Source organism: Ursus americanus, chromosome 7 (genome assembly GCF_024610735.1).
Source record: "Ursus americanus isolate L20-20 chromosome 7, mUrsAme1.1.p, whole genome shotgun sequence".
Taxonomy (NCBI): Eukaryota; Metazoa; Chordata; class Mammalia; order Carnivora; family Ursidae; genus Ursus; species Ursus americanus.
This window is the reverse complement of record NC_142133.1, coordinates 29831354-29851034: the sequence shown is the minus strand read 5'-3', so window position 1 is coordinate 29851034 and position 19681 is coordinate 29831354. Positions and strand designations below refer to the sequence as shown.

The 19681-nt window shown below is 37.3% G+C and overlaps 1 protein-coding gene across 5 annotated transcripts in view; it reads left to right on the top strand.

Annotated features, from left to right (window-relative positions):
* Positions 1–19681, top strand: part of WDPCP (WD repeat containing planar cell polarity effector) — a 466454-nt gene that overhangs the window by 420026 nt on the left and 26747 nt on the right. For all 5 annotated transcript variants that reach the window (XM_045788084.2, XM_045788088.2, XM_045788083.2 and 2 more), the window contains one exon: positions 6531–6610. In XM_045788084.2, the coding sequence (XP_045644040.1) occupies positions 6531–6610 (80 nt within the window). The remainder of the gene's footprint in view (positions 1–6530; positions 6611–19681) is intronic.

Genomic DNA, 19681 nt, shown 5'->3' with positions numbered 1-19681 from the left:
CAACCACGACAAACCTACACCATGTCACGTCATAGTGCAATTCGCAAATATTAGATCCAAGGATACAGTATTGAAAGTGGCCAGGGAAAAGAAATTTCTCACGTACCAAGGCAAAGGTATCAGAATTACATCAGACCTGTCTACACAGACCTGGAATGAGAGAAAGGGGGGGGGCATTTTTAAAGCTCTTTCAGAGAAAAACATGTAGCCAAGGATCCTTTATTCAGCAAGGCTGTCATTCAGAACTGATGGAGAGATAAAGACCTTCCAGAATCACCACTCACTGACCAATTTCGTAACCACGAAATCAGCCCTACAGGAGATATTAAGGGGGGTTCTATAAAAGTAAAAAGGGCCCAAGAGTGATACAGAACAGAAATTTACAATCTATAGAAACAAAGACTTCACAGGCAACATGACATCATTAAAATCATATCTCTCAATAATCACTCTCAATGTAAATGGCCTAAATGCTCCCATGAAACGCCACAGGATTGCAGATTGGATAAAAAGACATTACCCATCCATTTGCTGCCTACAAGAGACTCATTTTGACCTAAAGATACATCCAGACTGAAAGTAAAGGGATGGAATACCATCATTCATGCCAATGGACCTCAAAGAAAGCTGGGGTAGCAATTCTCATATCAGACACATTGGATTTTAAACTAAAGACTATAGTTAGAGACACAGAAGGGCACTATATTATCCTTAAAGGATGTATCCAACAAGTGGATATGACAATTATAAATATATATGCCCCCAACAGGGGAGCAGCAAGATACACAAGCCAACTCTTAACCACAATAAAGAGACATATAGATAAAAATACGTTAATAGTAGGGGGCCTCAACACTCCACTATCAGCAATAGATAGATCACCTAAGCAGAAAATCAACAAAGAAACAAGAGCTCTGAATGCCATACTCGACAAGTTGGACCTCACAGATAGGTATAGAACACTACACCCCAGAACCAAAGAATACTCATTCTATTCTAATGCCCATGGAACATTCTCAAGAATAGACCATGTTCTGGGTCACAAAACAGGTCTCAACCGATACCAAAAGACTGAAATTATTCCCTGCATATTCTCAGACCACAACGCTTTGAAATTGGAACTCAACCACAAGGAAAAATTTGGAAGAAACTCAAACACTTGGAGACTAAGAATGATCCTCCTCAAGAATGACTCGATAAACCAGGAAATCAAAAATCAATTTAAACAATTTATGGAGACCAACGAGAATGAAAGACAACAGTCCAAAACCTATGGGACACTGCAAAGGCAGTCCTAAGGGGAAAATACATAGCCATCCAAGCCTCACTAATAGAAAAATCTAAAATGCAGTTTTTATATTCTCACCTCAAGAAGCTGGAACAGCAACAGAGGAACAGGCCTAATCCACGTACGAGAAAGCAGTTGATCAAGATTAGAGCCGAGATCAATGAATTAGAAACCAGGAGCACAGCAGAGCAGATCAACAGAACTAGAAGCTGGTTCTTTGAAAGAATAAATAAAATTGACAAACCACTGGCAAGACTTATCCAAAAGAATAGAGAAAGGACCCAAATTAATAAAATTATGAATGAAAAGGGAGAGGACACAACCAACGCCAATGAAATTAGAAGGATTATTAGAAACTTTTATCAACAGCTTTATGCCAATAAATTAAGCAATCTGGAAGAGACGGATGCCTTCCTGGAAACCCAGAAAGTACCAAGACTGAAACAGGAAGAAATTGATTTTTTAAACAGACCAATTAATTATGAAGAGATTGAAACAGTGATTAAAAACCTTCCAAAAATCAAAACGCAGGGCCTGATGGATTTTCCAGGGAATTCTACCAAACATTCAAAGAAAAAATAATACCTATTATCCTAAACCTATTTCAAAAAATAGAAAGAGAAGGAAAGCTACAAAACTCATTCTATGAGGCCACTATTACCTTGATCCCCATACCAGGCAAACACCATATCAAAAAGGAGAATTACAGACCGATTTCCCTAATGAATATGGATGCCAAAATTCTCAACAAGATCCTTGCTAACAGAATCCAACAGTACATTAAAAGGATTATCCATCATGACCAAGTGGGATTCATCCATGGGACGCAAGGGTGGTTCAACATTCGCAAATCTATCAGTGTGATAGATTTTATCAACAAGAAAAAAGCCAAAAATCATATGATCTTCTCAATAGATGCAGAAAAAGCATTTGACAAAATACAGCATCCTTTCCTGATTAAAATAATTCAGAGTGTACGGATCGAGGGCCCATTCCTCAATTTCATAAAAACCATCTATGAAAAGCCTACGGTGAATATCATTCTCAATGGGGAAAAGCTGGAAGCCTTTCCCTTAAGATCAGGAACACGACAAGGATGCCCACTCTCGCCATTATTATTCAACATAGTACTAGAAGTCCTTGCAACAGCAATCAGACAACAAAAAGGGAGAAAAGGGATCCAAATCGGCAAAGAAGAAGTCAAACTGTCTCTCTTCACAGATGACATGATGCTCTATATAGAAAACCCAAAAGAAACCACTCCCAAACTATTAGAAGTTATATAGCAATTCAGTAATGTGGCAGGATACAAAATCAATGCTCAGAAATCAGTTGTAATTGTACACACGAACAATGAGATTGAGGAAAGAGAAATTAGGGAATCTATCCCATTTACAATAGCACCAAAAATCATACGTTATCTTGGAATTAACTTAACCAGAGACGTAAAGAATCTATATTCTAGAAACTACAAATCACTCTTGAAAGACATTGAAGAAGACACAAAAAAGGTGGAAGAATTAACATAGTTAAAATGTCTATGCTACCCAGAGCAATCTACACTTTCAATGCTATCCCAATCAAAATACCAATAACATTTTTCAAAGAACTGGAACAAACAGCCCTTAAATTTGTGTAGAAACAGAAAAGGCCCTGAATCGCCAAGGAACTGTTGAAAAGGAAAAACAAAGCTGGGGGCATCACAATGCCGGATTTCAAGCTATACTACAAAGCTGTGATCACAAGACAGCATGGTACTGGCACAAAAACAGACACACAGAACAATGGAACAGACTAGAGAACCCAGAAATGGACCCTCGGCTCTTTGGCAACTACTCTTTGACAAAACAGGAAAAAACATCCAGCAGAAAAAAGACAGTCTCTTCAATAAATGGTGCTGGGAAAACTGGACAGCTACATGCAAAAGAATGAAACTTGACCACTCTCTTACACCATACACAAAGATAAACTGCAAATGGACAAAAGACCTCGATGTGAGACAGGAATCCATCAAAATCCTAGAGGAGAACATAGGCAGCAACCTCTCTGACATCGGCCACAGCAACCTTTTTCATGATACATCTCCAAAGGCAAGAGAAACAAAAGAAAAAATGAACTTGTGGGACTTCATCAAGATAAAAAGCTTCTGCACAGCCAAGGAAACAGTCAAAAAAACTAAGAGGCAGCTCACGGAATGGGAGAATATATTTGCAAATGACCCTACAGATAAAAGACTGGTATCCAAGATCCACAAAGAACTTCTCAAACTCAATACACAAGAAACAAATAAACAAATCATAAAATGGGCAGAAGATATGAATAGACACTTTTCCAATGAAGACATACAAATGGCTAACAGACACATGAAAAAATGTTCAAAATCATTAGCCATCAGGAAAATTCAAATCAAAACCACATTGAGATACCACCTTACGCCAGTTAGAATGGCCAAAATTGACAGGGCAAGAAACAACAATTGCTGGAGAGGATGTGGAGAAAGGGGATCCCTCCTACATTGTTGGTGGGAATGCAAGTTGGTACAGCCACTCTGGAAAACAGTGTGGCAGTCCCTTAAAAAGTTAAAAATTGAGCTACCCTATGACCCAGCCATTGCACTACTGGGTATTTACCCCAAAGATACAGACGTAGTGAAGAGAAGGGCCATATGCACCCCAATGTTCATAGCAGCATTGTCCACAATAGCAAAATCGTGGAAGGAGCCGAGATGCCCTTCAACAGATGACTGGATTAAGAAGATGTGGTCCATATATACAATGGAATATTACTCAGCCATCAGAAAGAACGATTACACAACATTTGTATCAACATGGACGGGACTGGAGGAGATAATGCTAAGTGAAATAAGTCAAGCAGAGAAAGACAATTATCATGTGGTTTCTCTCATCTATGGAACATAAGAACTAGGAAGATCGGTAGGAGAAGAAAGGGAGTTAATCAGAAGGGGGAATGAAGCATGAGAGACTATGGACTCTGAGAAACAAACTGAGGGCTTCAGAGGGGAGGGGGTGGGGGCATGGGATAGGCTGGCGATGGGTAGTAAGGAGGGCACGTATTGCATGGTGCACTGGGTGTTATACGCAACTAATGAATCATCGAACTTTACATCAGAAACCAGGGATGTACTGTATGGTGACTAACATAATAAAAAAATATTATTATAATAAAAAAATAAAAATAAAATAAAAATTAATTCAAAATGGATGATACACCTAAATATATAATGTAAAACTATAAAACTTTTAAAAGAAAACTTAGGAGTAAATCTTCATTAGCTGGAATTAGTCTAAGAATTCTCAGATCTGAAACTAAAAGCACAATCCAGGAAAAAAAAAATTGGTAAGCTAGGCTTCATCAACTTTTGCTCTTCAAAACATACTGTTAAGAGCATGAAAAGACAAGCAATGTGCTAGGAGAAAACATTTGCAAATCCCAAAAGAGTTGAAGGATTTAAACCCAGAATATATAAAGAACTCAAAATTCAAAATAAGAAAACATTAACAACAAGAAAACTCAATTAAAATGGGCAAAAGATCTGACTTGAAGGCTTTAATAAGGAGATACACAAATGAGAAATAGGTACATGAGAAAATATTCAATGTCATTGGCCATGAGGGAAATACAAAATTAAAACCATGATACGCTACCTCTGCATACCTATTAGAATGTGTATAATAAAAAGATATTTATAATACCAACCACTGATTAGGTTGCACAGCAACTGGATCTCTCATAACTTGCTGGTGAGAATACAAAATGGTATAGCCATGCTGGGAAAAAGTTCAGTAGCTTCCTATAAAGTTAAACATATTTACCATATGAGCCAGCAATCATATTCTTGCATATTTACACTAGAGAAATAAAACCTTTCATCATACAAAAACCTGTACATGAACGGTTAGAGTCATTTTATTCATAATTTCCAAAACCTGGGAAAACAAATATCCTTCAGAAGGTGAATAAACAAACTGATAGAGCTATACAGTGAAATACTCCTCAGAAATAAAAAGTCAACTACTGAATGTAACATTTTGGATGAATATCAAGAACATTACACTAAGTGACAGAACCCAGTCACAAGTTTTTACTTACGATTATAATTACAGGACATTCCTGAAGTCAAAATTATAGACATGGAGGAGCAATTAGTGGTTCCTAGGGGTTCCTTATAGGGGAGAGTGTGACTGTTAAGTATGAAGGAGATTTTTTGGCATGCTGAGACTATTTTTTATTCTGTATACTGGCAGCAGTAAGATTTATTTATTTTATGGGTGGGGGACAGTGGGAGAGAGGGAATCCTCAAACAGACTCCCTGCTGAGCACAGAGCCCGACAAGGGCTCAATCCCAGAACCCTGAGATCATGACCTGAGCTGAAATCAAGAATAGGCTGCTTAACTGACTAAGCCACACAGGCACCTCAGTGGTAACCTGTATCTACACATCTGTTAAATTTATAGAATCTGTATCTCTCTCTTTTTTTTTTAAAGATTTTTATTTTTAAGTCATCTCTATACCCAAAGTGAGTCTCAAACTCACAACCCTGAAATCAAGAGTCTCATGCTCTTCCAACTGAGCTAGCCAGATGCCCCTAGAATCTACATCTTTAAAAGTTCATTTTAATGTATAAAAATTTAAACAAAACATTTAACAAAAAAATATATCAGTACTATAAAAAACATTATAAGACAATATTATCTCAGTTTTGTTTTTAAAAATGCATAATAATAAGTATAGGAGTTAATTATCCAGATGAGAACTCTGGATATTTGGATTATGTTAATGTTTTTTTCCTGTGGTTTTTAAATTTTTCTACAGTAACAGATTACTTTTAAAACTAGGAAAATAAAATTTATTGACTAGGAAATTTTTACAATACCTTCTAATTTTCTAAACCCCAGCAGTTTAGAGTGTCACATTTTGTTTCCATTACTTCTTTTGAAAATCATATATATAAAACATTTTATTTGTATCTTAAATTTGAATTTAATTGTTCTTCAAAAATGTCCTAAATTATCGAATGATGGGAAAAATGGAAAACCATTTTCAATGTTTTTAACATTATGGTATTTAAATGACTGTATTGCTGAAAGGTTCCAAGCGAATTTTTTATTACATTTTTTAAAAACTTCAGAAGTTTGAAAGTATGCAATACTTTAAAGTCTATAACATATTAACCCTATAATTTTCTTTTTTAATCCTTTTTTCAATTAAAAAAAACAACAGACAAGTACTGGACGGAAGAAATGAACTTGAAAAAGACACCTGTGCTGAATCTTTGATGACTAAGACCTGTAATGAAGAAGGTAATGATATCCAAATTACCCAAAGTATTTAAAGCATAACAGAATAACAATGTTATAGCTGGCAAGAGCTTCCAGTAAATGAATAAAGATAAGAAATCCCTGGGCATTGCTAGTTGGTATGTTATAAGACAGTTCTTGGATAATATAATGTAAAATACCAAGACAGCTGACTATAGCAAAGGCTTAATTTTAATGATCATACAAATAAATTAGGGGATTTTGTTAAAATGTTGATTCTCATTGAATAGGTCTGGAACAGAGCCCATGATTCTGAATTTCTAACAGGCTCTCAGTAATGTGTATGCTGTTGGCTTGGAGATTATACTTTGGGAAGCCAGGTTTTGAAGGTCACTGAGAAAAATGGCATGATTCTTGCCTAATTCAGTAAGAAAGAAATGTACCTAGTAAGTCAGACTACAAGTGGTACCCCCCAAAAAACATGAGGAGGTAAGAGAGCAATCACTTCCAGCCAAGATGTTCAGCTGAGCAGGTGGCCTTCAAAAATAAGAATTTCAACATGCAGAAGAAATTGTATGAGAAATTATAGAAAAAACACACAAATAGCACAGAGATGACTGTCTGTGAAGGAGCAAAAATAGTTAATATTTGAATGTTCTCACTATGTCCCCTTTTCACTATTCCCTAAAGATGAATCTTAGCTTTGCCTGTTTACTTTCTTACCTTTCTCTCTGAAAATGGGTCATTTCTGCTTAACTAAGTCTTTGAGATTTTGAAATGCAAAATTTGTAACAGCAACAACAAAAAAATACAGAGAACAAAAGAGGCATGTGGAGTTAAGAGACTTTATATGAAGGGTATTTGTTTTTTTCTTTTCCTGCATACCCCAGAGAAGGAAGTGCATGAGAGCAACTTCGGCATCTGAGGGAAGTAGACAGGCAAAAAATGAACTTTTCAGAAGTATTGCATAGTGCCAGGCATATAGCACTTACTTTACTGCTATTGTTTTATAAACTGAGGTCTACCAAGTGTATGCCACAAAGCCTACACAATACATGGTCCCAACTCCAGCCCAAAATACTATCACTTCAACTCTTTAGTTGTTCTCATCTATAAAACCAAAATTTCAATGGAATGATACTTACAAAGGATGAACAGTTGAAAAAACAATTTAAAACGACACTTTGGGCATTAGTTTAAAGATAAATGATTCCCTGTAGGGAAAAAATGGCATTTTCCAATTTTGTTTTCCTTTGAATTTGCAAAGAAGTGTGAAGTTAGTATTCAACAAGGCCAGCAGCTAATTGATGGTTACTAGCAAGATGGAAGAATAGGAGGTCTTCAGCCCTCATTCTCCCCCTAAAACACGAATTTGGCAACCATCCACAAACAAAAGTGCCACAGTGGGAGCTTCAAAATCCAGGTAGGAAGTTACAACACCACAGTGGAGCCCAAGACAGAGGACTCTTTGAGAAGGCATGCCCCTAACCCAGGACCTGACTACAGACCCAGGAGCAGCTCTATTATCCCACATACATGTTCTAGCCCCACTCATCCGTTGTCATGCTACCAACCCTGCCTACCGGTGGGCCTGGCAGGGATGACACCTGCCTGTGACCCTAGCAACAGGCCCACTGACTGCAGATCCAACTGCGGACCTAGAAGCAACCCGATAACTAGCTCCAACTGCTCAACTGTGATCCCAGAGTCAGTCTTGTCCACCCAAGGGACCTGGGAGGAGACAGCCAATCTGTGTCCCAAGTAACAGGCCTACCAACTATGGACTCAGAAGTAGCCTATCCACCGGGGTAACCAACACAAGCTATGCCTGCTGACGCCCCCTGTAATAAACAAGCTAACCACTGACCTGACTGTAGACCTGGAAGCAGCCCCATGATCTGACCCTAGTTCTGCTCAACTGCACTCCTAGAGGCAAGCTTGTTTCCTGGGGACCTGCTGAGTAAGTCTTCCTGCCAAAAACACTCTGTAAAGAATGGAAGAAGTTCTTGCTCCTTTAGTTGCACAGACACCAGTGCAAGGCTACAGAGTCATAAGGAATCAGGCAAACATGACATCACCAAAGGAAACTAAAAAAGTTCATTAATGATGCCAAAGAAATGGAAATCCACGAATTGCTTAACAGAGAATTCCAAAAAATTGTCCTTAAAAAGTTCAGTGAGCTAAAAGAGAACACAGATAAGTAAAGAAAATCAGGGGGAAAATGCATGAACAAAATGAGAAGCTCAGAAAACAAATAAAAACAAAAAAAATTAAAAATAAAAATAAAGAAATAAAAACTGTAAAAAAAACAAATCTGGAGCTGAAAAATATAATGATAAAACTGAAAATTTCTGTAACTTCAATGGCAGAATTAAGCAGAAGAAAGAATCCACAAACTCAAGGACAATTCACTTGAAATTATAAATTTAGATGAACAAACGAGAATGAAAAAATGAAGAAACCCTATGGGACTTAATTCAATACCAAAAAGAACCAACATATGAAGAGAAAGAGAGAAAGAGGCCAAAACTTAAATAATGGTTGAAACATCTTAAATCTACACAGGAAAATGAACATCCAAACCTGTGAAGGCCAAAATTTCCCAAATATGTTCAACCCAGAGGGATCATCATGTGACACATTATAACTAAATTGTCAGAAGTCAAAAACAAAGAATTTTCACAACAGCAAGAGAAAAATGACTTGTTGTATGCAAGGGACCATACAAGGAATAGCACCTAAGACTATCAGTGGATGTCTCAGCAGAAACCTTGTAAGCCAAAAGAGGGTGGGTAGATATATTCAAAGCACTGAAAGAAAAAAAAAATGCCAGACAAGAATACTTTACCTGGCAAAACTGTACTTTAAGAATAAAAAAGGAGGAGCTAAGATGGCAGAGTAGTAGGAGGACCCTATACTTGCCTGTCCCTCCAGCATGGCTAGATAAATATCAAATCATTCTGAAGACCCAGGAAATCAGTCTGAGAACTGAGAGAACGAACTGCACAACTACAGGGAGAAAAGAGGCCACATCCTGGAAACCAGGAGATGCAGATGTGATTTGGGGCAGAAAAGAATCACAAGTGCTGTGGAGGGGAGGGAGCACTGAACTGGGAAAGAAGAGTGAGAGAGAGAGAATAGAGCACAAGGCATTGCACAAAAAAAAGACTTACCCAAAACCACTGATGGAGAAAATGAGAGGGGCTGATTATTGCAAGTTTTTAGAAGCAGCAGAGCTCAGAGACTAAAGTTTTAGAAGTCTGCAACATCTCCAGGTAGAGCCTGGTGGGTGGAGAAGTGCTCCTGTGGAAAAGAAGGGCAAAGGCTCAGGAGCAGACAGTGGGCAGTGTGCTCTGAGGATCCCCTGGGTGGCCTGGGAGAGACAGTTCTCCTTCTTGGAGTGTATTTGGGAGAGGTGGCACTGCCTCTCCAGGGACAAAAGAGCCTGTGGACAACACTGACCTGCTCTGTTCATTAGCATATGAACAGAGACACCTGCTAAGGGGAGGTAACCCGGACACTGGCTTTTTGCTGCACTTTACCATAAACTCCAAGCCCCTGCACATTTGTGTGACTGCTCTTCTGGGACAAACTGGCAGCAGCCACAGCTTGGCCAGACCCGCCCTGAGTAGATCAGTATGGGTCCACACAGCACTGGGTCCCTAAAATTTGGAGTTTTGAGACCCAACCAGCATGTCTGAGATAAAACACAGGAATACTGCATGACTGGGTGGGCAGACAGCTCAGACACAGATAGGGTGAAGGCAGTGATCTGAGGGATGCCTGGGACAAATGAGGGGAAATTGCTCTTCTGTGAGGGCTTCCTGAGCAGCAGTGGGTGCACATCCCACTCTCTGGGACCAGAGAGCCCACTGATGCCATTTCCATCACCCCAATCCACCCCCCACACCCATCACCATGGAGGGACTTCAGTGAGCAGCAAAGCGCCCCACAGTGACGCTTGAGACACTCACACCAAGCCCTGCCCCTCTGAGCTCTGAAGGTGCTTCTGAACTAGGGCAAGTGTGCCTGAGAGTGAGAACGGTAGTGGGCCTCTACCCCAAAAGATCAGCACAAACCCCCTGCATGCATCGTCTACTGACCATAGAGTGCTGAAGAGTTTCAATTCTAGGAGAAATAGGATCTAGTCTTTTTTAACAAGCTGATCAAAACATGCCTAGTCGAAACACTAACCACTGCAGGCAAAGAGAAACTCCGCAGAGAACTGACCTGAGAGAAAAAGCAGCCAAAACACAATAGCAGAGAGCACACAGCATACATCAGAAACTTCCTGATGTTCTAGGCCCTGGACAGTATAGGACCTCTTCTTAATATAGTCATTACTCTCAGGAGCATGAAACATTACAACCTTTCATAACACAGAAGACAGAAACCTAGACAAAATACCAAGATGGATGAATTCACTGCAAAAGAAAGAACAAGAAGAGGTAATGGTCAGAGATCAAATCTAAACAGATATAAATAAGTAATATGCCTGAACCAGAATTTAAAACAATCAGAAGGATACTACCTGGGCTTCAGAAAAGCATAGAAAACACCAGAGTCCCTTAGTGCAGAGATGAAAGACCTAAAAACTAGTCAGGCCAAAATAAAAAAATGCTACAACCAAGATGCAAAATGGACTGGATATGATGACCACAAGGACAGAAGAAGTAGAGGAATGAATAAGTGATACAGAAGATAAAATTATGGAAAATAATAAAGCTGGAAAGATGAGAGAAAGAAAAATATTGATCATGAATATAAACTTAGGGAATTCAATGATTCTGTAAAGTATAACAACTTTCATATCATAGGAGCTCCAGAAGAGAGGGTAAAATAGGCAGAAGGTTTATTTGAGCTTATAGCTGAAAACCTCCCTAATCTGGAGAAGGAGACAGACATCCAAATCCAGGAGGCAGAAAGAACTCCCATCAAAATCAACAAAATGAGGCAACATCAAAATATACTGGAGTAAAATGTGCAAAATACAGAAATAAGGAAAGAATCCTCAAAGCAGCAAAGCAAAAGAAAACCATAACATACAAGGGAAGACAAATAAGGTTAGCAGCAGATCTCTCCATAGAATTTGGGAGGCCGTAAGGGAGCAACAAGATATAGTCAATGTGCTGAAAGGGAAAAATACACAGGCAAGAGTACTTTATCCAGCAAGGCTCTCATTCAGAATACAAGGAGAGATAAAGGGTTTCCCAGACAAACAAAAACTAAAGGAATTCATGACCACTAAGCCAGCCCTGCAAGAAATATTAAAGGGGACTCTTTGACTAGAAAGAAAGGCCAAAAGCAACAAAGACTGGAAAGGAACAGAGAAAATTGCCAGAAACACCAATAAAACAACTAATAAAATAGCCCTAAACACACACATATATATATACGTATATATATATATATACGTATATATATATATATATATATGTATATATATCAATAAGCACTCTGAATGTAAATGGACTAAACACTACGATCACAAGACGTAGGGTGTCAGAATGGATAGAAGGAGGAGGAGGAGGAGGAGGAGGTGGAGGAGGAGAAGGAGAAGGAGAAGAAGAGGAGGAGGAGGAGGAGGAGGAGGCGTCAGCGGTGGCAACGACCAATTATATGCTGCCAACAAGAGATTCATTTTAGACCTTAAGACACCTGCAGGTTAAAAGTGAGATGACGGAGAAACATTTATCATGCTAATGGATATCAAAAAAAAGCCAGAGTAGCCATACATATTAGACAAACTAGATATTAAACCAAAGAATGAAACAAGAGATGAAGAAGGGCACTATATCTTAATAAAGGGGGCTATCCAATGAGAAGATCTAACAATTGTAAATATTTATGCCCCCAACTTGGAAAGAAATTGAGGAGGACACAAAGAAATGGAAAAACATTCCATGCTTATGGACTGGAAGAACAAATATTGTTTAAATGTCTATACCACCCAAAGTAATCTACGCATTTAATGTGATCCCTATCAAAATACCACCAGCATTTTTTACAGAACTAAAACAATCCTAAAATTTGTATAGAAGCACAAAGACCCCTAATAGCCAAAGCAATCTTAAAAAAGAAAAGCAAAGCTGGAGGCATCACAATTCTGGACCATCAGCTATATTACAAAGATGTGGTAATCAAGACAGTACAGTACTGACACAAAAACAGACACATGGGTCAATACAACAGAACAGAGAACCCAGAAATAGATCCATAACTACATAATCAACTAATCTTCGACAAAGCAGGAAAAATTATGCAATGGAAAAAGTCTCTTCAATAAATGGTGCTGGGAAAACTGGACAGCAACATGCAAAAGAATGAAACTGGACCACTTTCTTATGCCATACACAAAACAAACTAAGTATGAGACAGGAAACCATTAAAATCATAGAGGAGAACATAGGCAGCAACCTCTCAGACCTTGGCCACAGCATCTTCTTGTTAGACACCTCTCTGGAGGCAAGGGAAACAAAAGCAAAAATGAGCAATTGGGACTTCATCAAGATAAAAAGCTTCTGCACAGCCAAGGCAACAACAAAACTAAAGGCAACCAACAGAATGGGAGAAGATATTTACAAATGACATATTGGATAAAGGGTGAGTATCCAAAATCTATAAAGAACTTACAAAATTCAACACCCAAAAACCAAATAATCCAGGTAAGAAATGGGCAGAAGGCATGAATAGACTTTTTTCCAAAGAAGACATACAGATGGCTAACCAACACATCGAAAGATGTTCAACATCACTCATCATCAGAGAAATACAAATCAAAACCATGATGGGATGCCACCTCACACTTGTCAGAATGGCTAAACAACACAGGAAATAACAGATGCTGGTGAGGATGAAGAGAAAGGGGAACCCTCTTACACTGCTGGTGTGAATGCAAGCTGTGCAGCCACTCTAGAAGACAGTATGGAGATTCTTCAAAAAGTTAAAAATACAATTACCCTCTGATCCAGCAATTACACTACTAAGTATTTACCCAAAGGACAGAAAAATGCAGATTTGAAGGGACACATGCACCCTGATGCTTACAGCAGCATTATCAACAATAGCCAAACTATGGAAAGAGCCCAAATGTCCATCAACTGACGAATGGATAAAGAAGATGTAGTGTGTGTGTACACACACACACACACACACACACACGAATATTACTCAGCCATCAAAAGGAAAGAAAGAAATCTTGCCATTTGCATGATGTGGATCGAGCTACAGTGTATTACGTTAAGCAAAATAAGTCAATCAAGAAAAATGCCATATGATTTCACTCATATATGGAATTTAAGAAATGAAACAGTTGAACATAGTGAGGGGGGAGGCAACCCAGAAAACAGACTTTTAACAACAAAGAACAAACTGAGGTTTGGTGGAGGGGAAGTGGGCAGGGGGATGAATTTAATAGGTGATGGTTATTAAGGAGGGCACTTGTGATGAGCACTGGGTGTTATGTGTAAGTGATGAATCAATAAATTCTACTCCTGAAACAAATTTTACACTATATCCTAATGGACTAGCATTTAAATGAAAACTAAACACACGCACACACACAGAAAAAAATTTTTGAGAAAGAACAAAAGGAGTTTCCCCAGACAAACATAACCTGAGGAAGTATATTACACTAGTTCTGCCTTACAATAAGTACTAAAGGAAATTCACATTGAAAGAAACAAAAAAGCTAAACAGTAACATGAAAGCATATGAAAATATAACTGTCACTGTTAAATGAAATACTGTAATGGTGGCAGGTAAATCACTTTTAACACTAGTATACAAAATTAAGACAAACATAGTAAGAATAACTACAACCACCGAAATGAAACACAACATAGAAATAAGTAAAATCTTGGGATGCCTGGGTGGCTCAGTTGGTTAAGCATCTGCCCTCAGCTCAGGTCATGATCCCAGCGTCCTGGGATCAAGTCCCGTATTGGGCCCCTTGCTCAGCAGGGAGCCTGCTTCTCCCTCTGCCTGCTGCTCCCCCTGTCTGTGTGCTTGCTCACTCTCTCTCTCCAACAAATAAATAAATAAATAAAATCTTTTAAAAAAATTTGCTAAAAAGAAGTAAAATCTGGACTCAACTCAGTTTGTGTGACATTAAAAGGAAAGTGTACACATTCTGCACATAACTGAAATTACATTGTTATTAGCTTAAAACAGACTGCCTTAACTAGAAAATGTTTGATGTAAGTCCAGTGGTAACTACAAAAGCAAAAAGTGTGACAGATCCATCAAAGATACAGAAAAGAATCTAAGAATACTACTACTACTACTGTTGCTACTACAAAATCATCAAATAAAGAAAGGCAAGTGACAAGGAACATGATCAGTACAAAATGGACAGAAGACAGTTAATAAAATGGCAACAGTAAGTCCTTTCCTATCATAGTAATTACTTGAAATGTAAATGGAATAAACTCCTCAATCAAAAGATAGAGTGGCTGAATAGATTTAAAAAAAACAAGTCTCAACTATATGCTGTCTACAAGAGACTCACTTTATTTTTTTTTTTAATTTATTTAAGAAATCTCTACACCCACTGTGGGGCTCAAACTCATCACTCCAAGATCAAAAGTTGCAAGCTCCCCCGACTGAGCCAACCATGCACCCTGAGACTCACTTTAGATTTAAGGACATACATAGCCTAAAAGTGAAAGGGTGGAGAAAGATATTCCATGCAAACGGTAACCAAAAGAGAGCAGGAGTCACTATAGTAGACAAAATAAACTTTAATTCAGAAACTATTACAAGACAAATTAAGGACTGATTTTTGCAAAAGATAAAGTCAACATTATATAATGAGAGAAGGGTCAGTTTACCAGGAAGATGTAAAAATTACAAATAAACACCCAACATCAAATATAAACCTATCAATATATATTAATATATAAAGCAAACATTTACAGATTTGAATAGGTAACATACAATAGTAGTATACTTTAATACCCCTGCCTTTATAATGGATAGATCATCCACACATGCAAAAATCAGTAAGAAAACAGCAGAACTGAACGACACTATAGACCAAATAGAAAGTAAAAACATACAGAACATTCCAACCAAAAACAGAATACTCATTCTTCTCAAGTGCACCTGGAACATTCTCCAGGATAGATTACATGCTAGGTCACAAAACAGATCTTAACAAATTTAAAAAGACTAGTATCATTTTAAATATCCTTTCTGACCATAATGGAATGAAATTAGAAATGAATAATAAAAGGAAAAGGAGAAAATTCAGAAATACTCAAAATTTTAAAAACATAAACAACTACTGGGTCAAAAAAGAAATCAAAAGGGAAATAAGAAAATATCTCTAAACAAACAAAAATGAACACACAACATACCAAAACTTATGGGAGGCAGCAAAAACAGTACTAACAGGAAAGTTTATAGCCATAAACTTATTTTTTAAAAATCTCAAGCAACGTAACTTTATACCACAAGGACCTAGAAAAGAACACGCTAATCATGAAGTTAGCAGAATGAAGAAATAATAAAGATTACAGTAGAAATAGGGTAAAGGAAGACAATTTTTAAAAATCAATGAAATTAAGAATTGTTTTTTGGAAAAGATAAAGTCACCAAACCCTTACCTAGACTAAGAAATAAAGAGGGAAGACTCAGATAATAACAGAAATGAAAGAGGAGACAATACAACTGATCCCACAGACATAAAAAGGATCATAAAGGACTATTATTAACAATTACACACCAATAAGTTGAAAAACCTACAGAAAATGGAAAAAAATCCTGGAAACATATTACCCACCAAGAATGAATCTAGAAGAAATAGAAAGTCTGAACAGACCAATAACAAAAAAAACCGAAGGAGTAATTAAAAGCCTTCCAACAAAGAAAAGCCCAGGACCAGATGGATTCACAGATGAATTCTACCAAACATTAAAAGAATTAATACTAATCCTCCTCAAACTCTTCTAAAAAGTCAAAGGAGAGGGATCACTTACACTTATTCTAGGAGACCAACATCACCCCTGATACCAATACCAGACAAGACATCAGAAAACAAGAAAACTACAGGTCAGTATTTTTGGAGAACATAGTTGCAAAAATTCACAAGTAAATACTAGCAAACTCAGTTCAACAGCACATCAAAAGAACCATATATTAACCAAGTATGGTTTATCCCTGGCATGCAAAGATGGTTCAACATACAAGTATCAATGAATGTGACATACCACAGTAACATAGCAAAGCATAAAATTCACATGATCATCTCAATATACACAGGAAAAGCATTTGACAAAATACAACACCTTCTAATGATAAAAAAGAAAAAACTCTCAATAAATAAGTATATTAAAACAAACACACTTCAACATAATAAAGGCCATTTATGAAAAAGCCACAGTGAACATCAATACTCAACAGTGAAAAGCTGAAAGCATCCCATTTAACTTCTGAAACAAGGATGTCCACTCTCCCCTCTCCAACACAACATAGTACGGAAAATATGAGGCCAAACAATTAAAAACAAAAAAAATAAATAAAAGCACCCAAATTGGAAGGGAAGAAGTAAAACTGTCTGTCTGCAGATAACATATTCTTAAATGTAGAAAACCTTGAAGCCTCCACAAAAAGCAGTTAAAATACATGAATTCAGTAAAGACACAGGACACAAAATCAACATACAAAAATCAACTGTGTTTCTATATACTAACCCACCTATCAAAAGGAAATTTAAAAAACAGTTCCACTTACAATAATATCAAAAAGAATGAAATGCTTAGGTATAAATTTAACCAGGGAGGTAAAATACACTGAAAACTACAAAACACTGATGAAAGAAATTCGAAAAGAAACAAATAAATGGAAGGACATCTCATCTTCATGGACTAGAAGACTTTGTATTGTTAAAGTCCATACTTCCCAAAGCAGTTTGTACATTCAAAGAAATCTATCAAAATCCCAGTGGTGGGGTGTCTGGGTGGTTCAGTCAGTTAAGTGTCTAACTTCAGCTCAGGTCATGATCTTGGGATCCTGGGAATAAGGCCCACATCAGGCTCTTGCTCAGTGTGGAGTCCGCTGTCCCTCTCCCTCTGCCTCTCCCCCTGCTTGTGTTCAGTCTCTTTCTCAAATAAGTAAATAAAATATTTCTTAAAAATCTCAGTGGCATTTTTTACAGAAACAGAAACAGAAATAGAATAGCAAATTCATTTGGAAATACAATAGACCCCAAATAGCCAAAAGCAATATTGATCAAGAAGAATAAAGCTGGAGGTATTACATTGCCCAATTTCAAAACGTATTACAAAATGAAAACAGTATGGTACTGGCATAAAAACATATACACACTAATGAAACAGAATAGAGAGTCCAGAACTAAATCCATGGTCTTCAACAAGGATGCCATGAATATGCATGGAAAAAGACAGTCTCTTCCATAAATGCTGGTGGAAAAATTAGAAATTTACATGTAAACAAATGAAACTGGACCCTTATCTCACTCCGTATTTAAAAAATCAACTCAGGGGCACCTGGGTGGCTCAGTCAGTTAAGCATCTGCCTTCAGCTCAGGTCATGACACCAGGGTCCTGGGACTGAGCCCCACATCAGGGAAGTCTCCCTCTGCCTTCCCCCACCTAGCTCATGTTGTCTCTCTCTCTCAAATAAATAAATAAAATCTTTTTTAAAAATCAACTCAAAATGGATTAAAGACCTAAACTTAATACCTAGAACAATAAAGTCTTAAAAGAAAATTTAGGGGAAAAGCTACCAAACATTGGACTAGACAGTGGTTTCGTGGATAGACAACAAAAACATAGGCAACAAAAGCAAAAACAGACAAATTGGATTAGATCAAACTAAAAGGCTTCTTCACAGCAAAAGAAATCCTCAACAAAATAAAAAGGTAACCTACAGAATGGGAGAAAATATTTTGAGACCAAATATCAGATAAGGGGTTAATACTCAAAATTTGTAAATAATTACAACTCATGGTATACAATGGAATATTATTCAGTCTTTAAAAAGGAAATCCTGCCATTTGCTACAACATGGACTGGCCTGAAGGACAGGATGCTAGGTAAACTAAGCCAGACACAGAAAAACAAATCTTACATGATCTCACTTGTATGTAGAATCCAAAAGAGTCAAACACATAGAAGAATGGTGGTTGCCAGGGGCCTGGAGAGAGGAGGAAATGGGAAAGTGTCGGTCAAAGAATACAAAATTTACGTATGCAAAATAAGTTCTGGAGATCTACTGTACAATACAGGACCTATGATAAATAATACTGTATTACATACTTCAAAATTTGCTAAGAGAGTAGATCTCACATAAATGCTCTTACCAAAAAGGGAAAAAAGGAGAAATGACAAAGGGGCTACGGGAGGAAACTTTTGGAAGTGATGGTTATGTTTATGGCAATTATAGTAATGATGGTTTCACAGGTCTCCAAACCCATTATGTTGTATACATTTAAACATCTACAGTTTTTTGTATCACTCTGCTTAATACAGTTTCCTTCATGGTATTAAAGAAATGTAATTGAAGAACTTGACTTATTTTGGGACAACCAATATTTGGTTGTGGGATTCTGTCAACTGACAGTGACGATCATTGTATTTGGCTAGAAGATCATAGCTTTATGTGTTTTCTAAACTTAATGATGCTAAGGTGTAAAGGAGCAGTGGAAGATAAGGACTGAAACCCAGGTTATGGGCCAGATTTTGGATAGGCTTTGGTGTAAGGCTAAAGAGTTTACATTTATTTCAGTAGGTATTTTTATGGCTTTTAAAGTTGTCAAGCAGAAAAAAAGAAAATAAATAAATAAATTTTAAAAATAATGAAGTTGTCAAGCAGGAGAGTGATATAATCAAAAGCATGGTATAAAAACATTAATCTGACAGCCTCATCCCAAGTTGGCTGAAATGAGAAATGACAGAAGGAAAACCTACCTATCAAGCTTATTACAATATTTTGGTAGTAGACCTGTGTGAAAATACTGATAGTAAGAACAAAAAAGGTTAATCTTAAGAGAGATGATGGTAAAAGATTTATACGACTTTAAATTCTTTTATCTGGCATTCAATAAATATTAAGTGCCTACTATGTACCAGAAACTATGTTATGCACTGG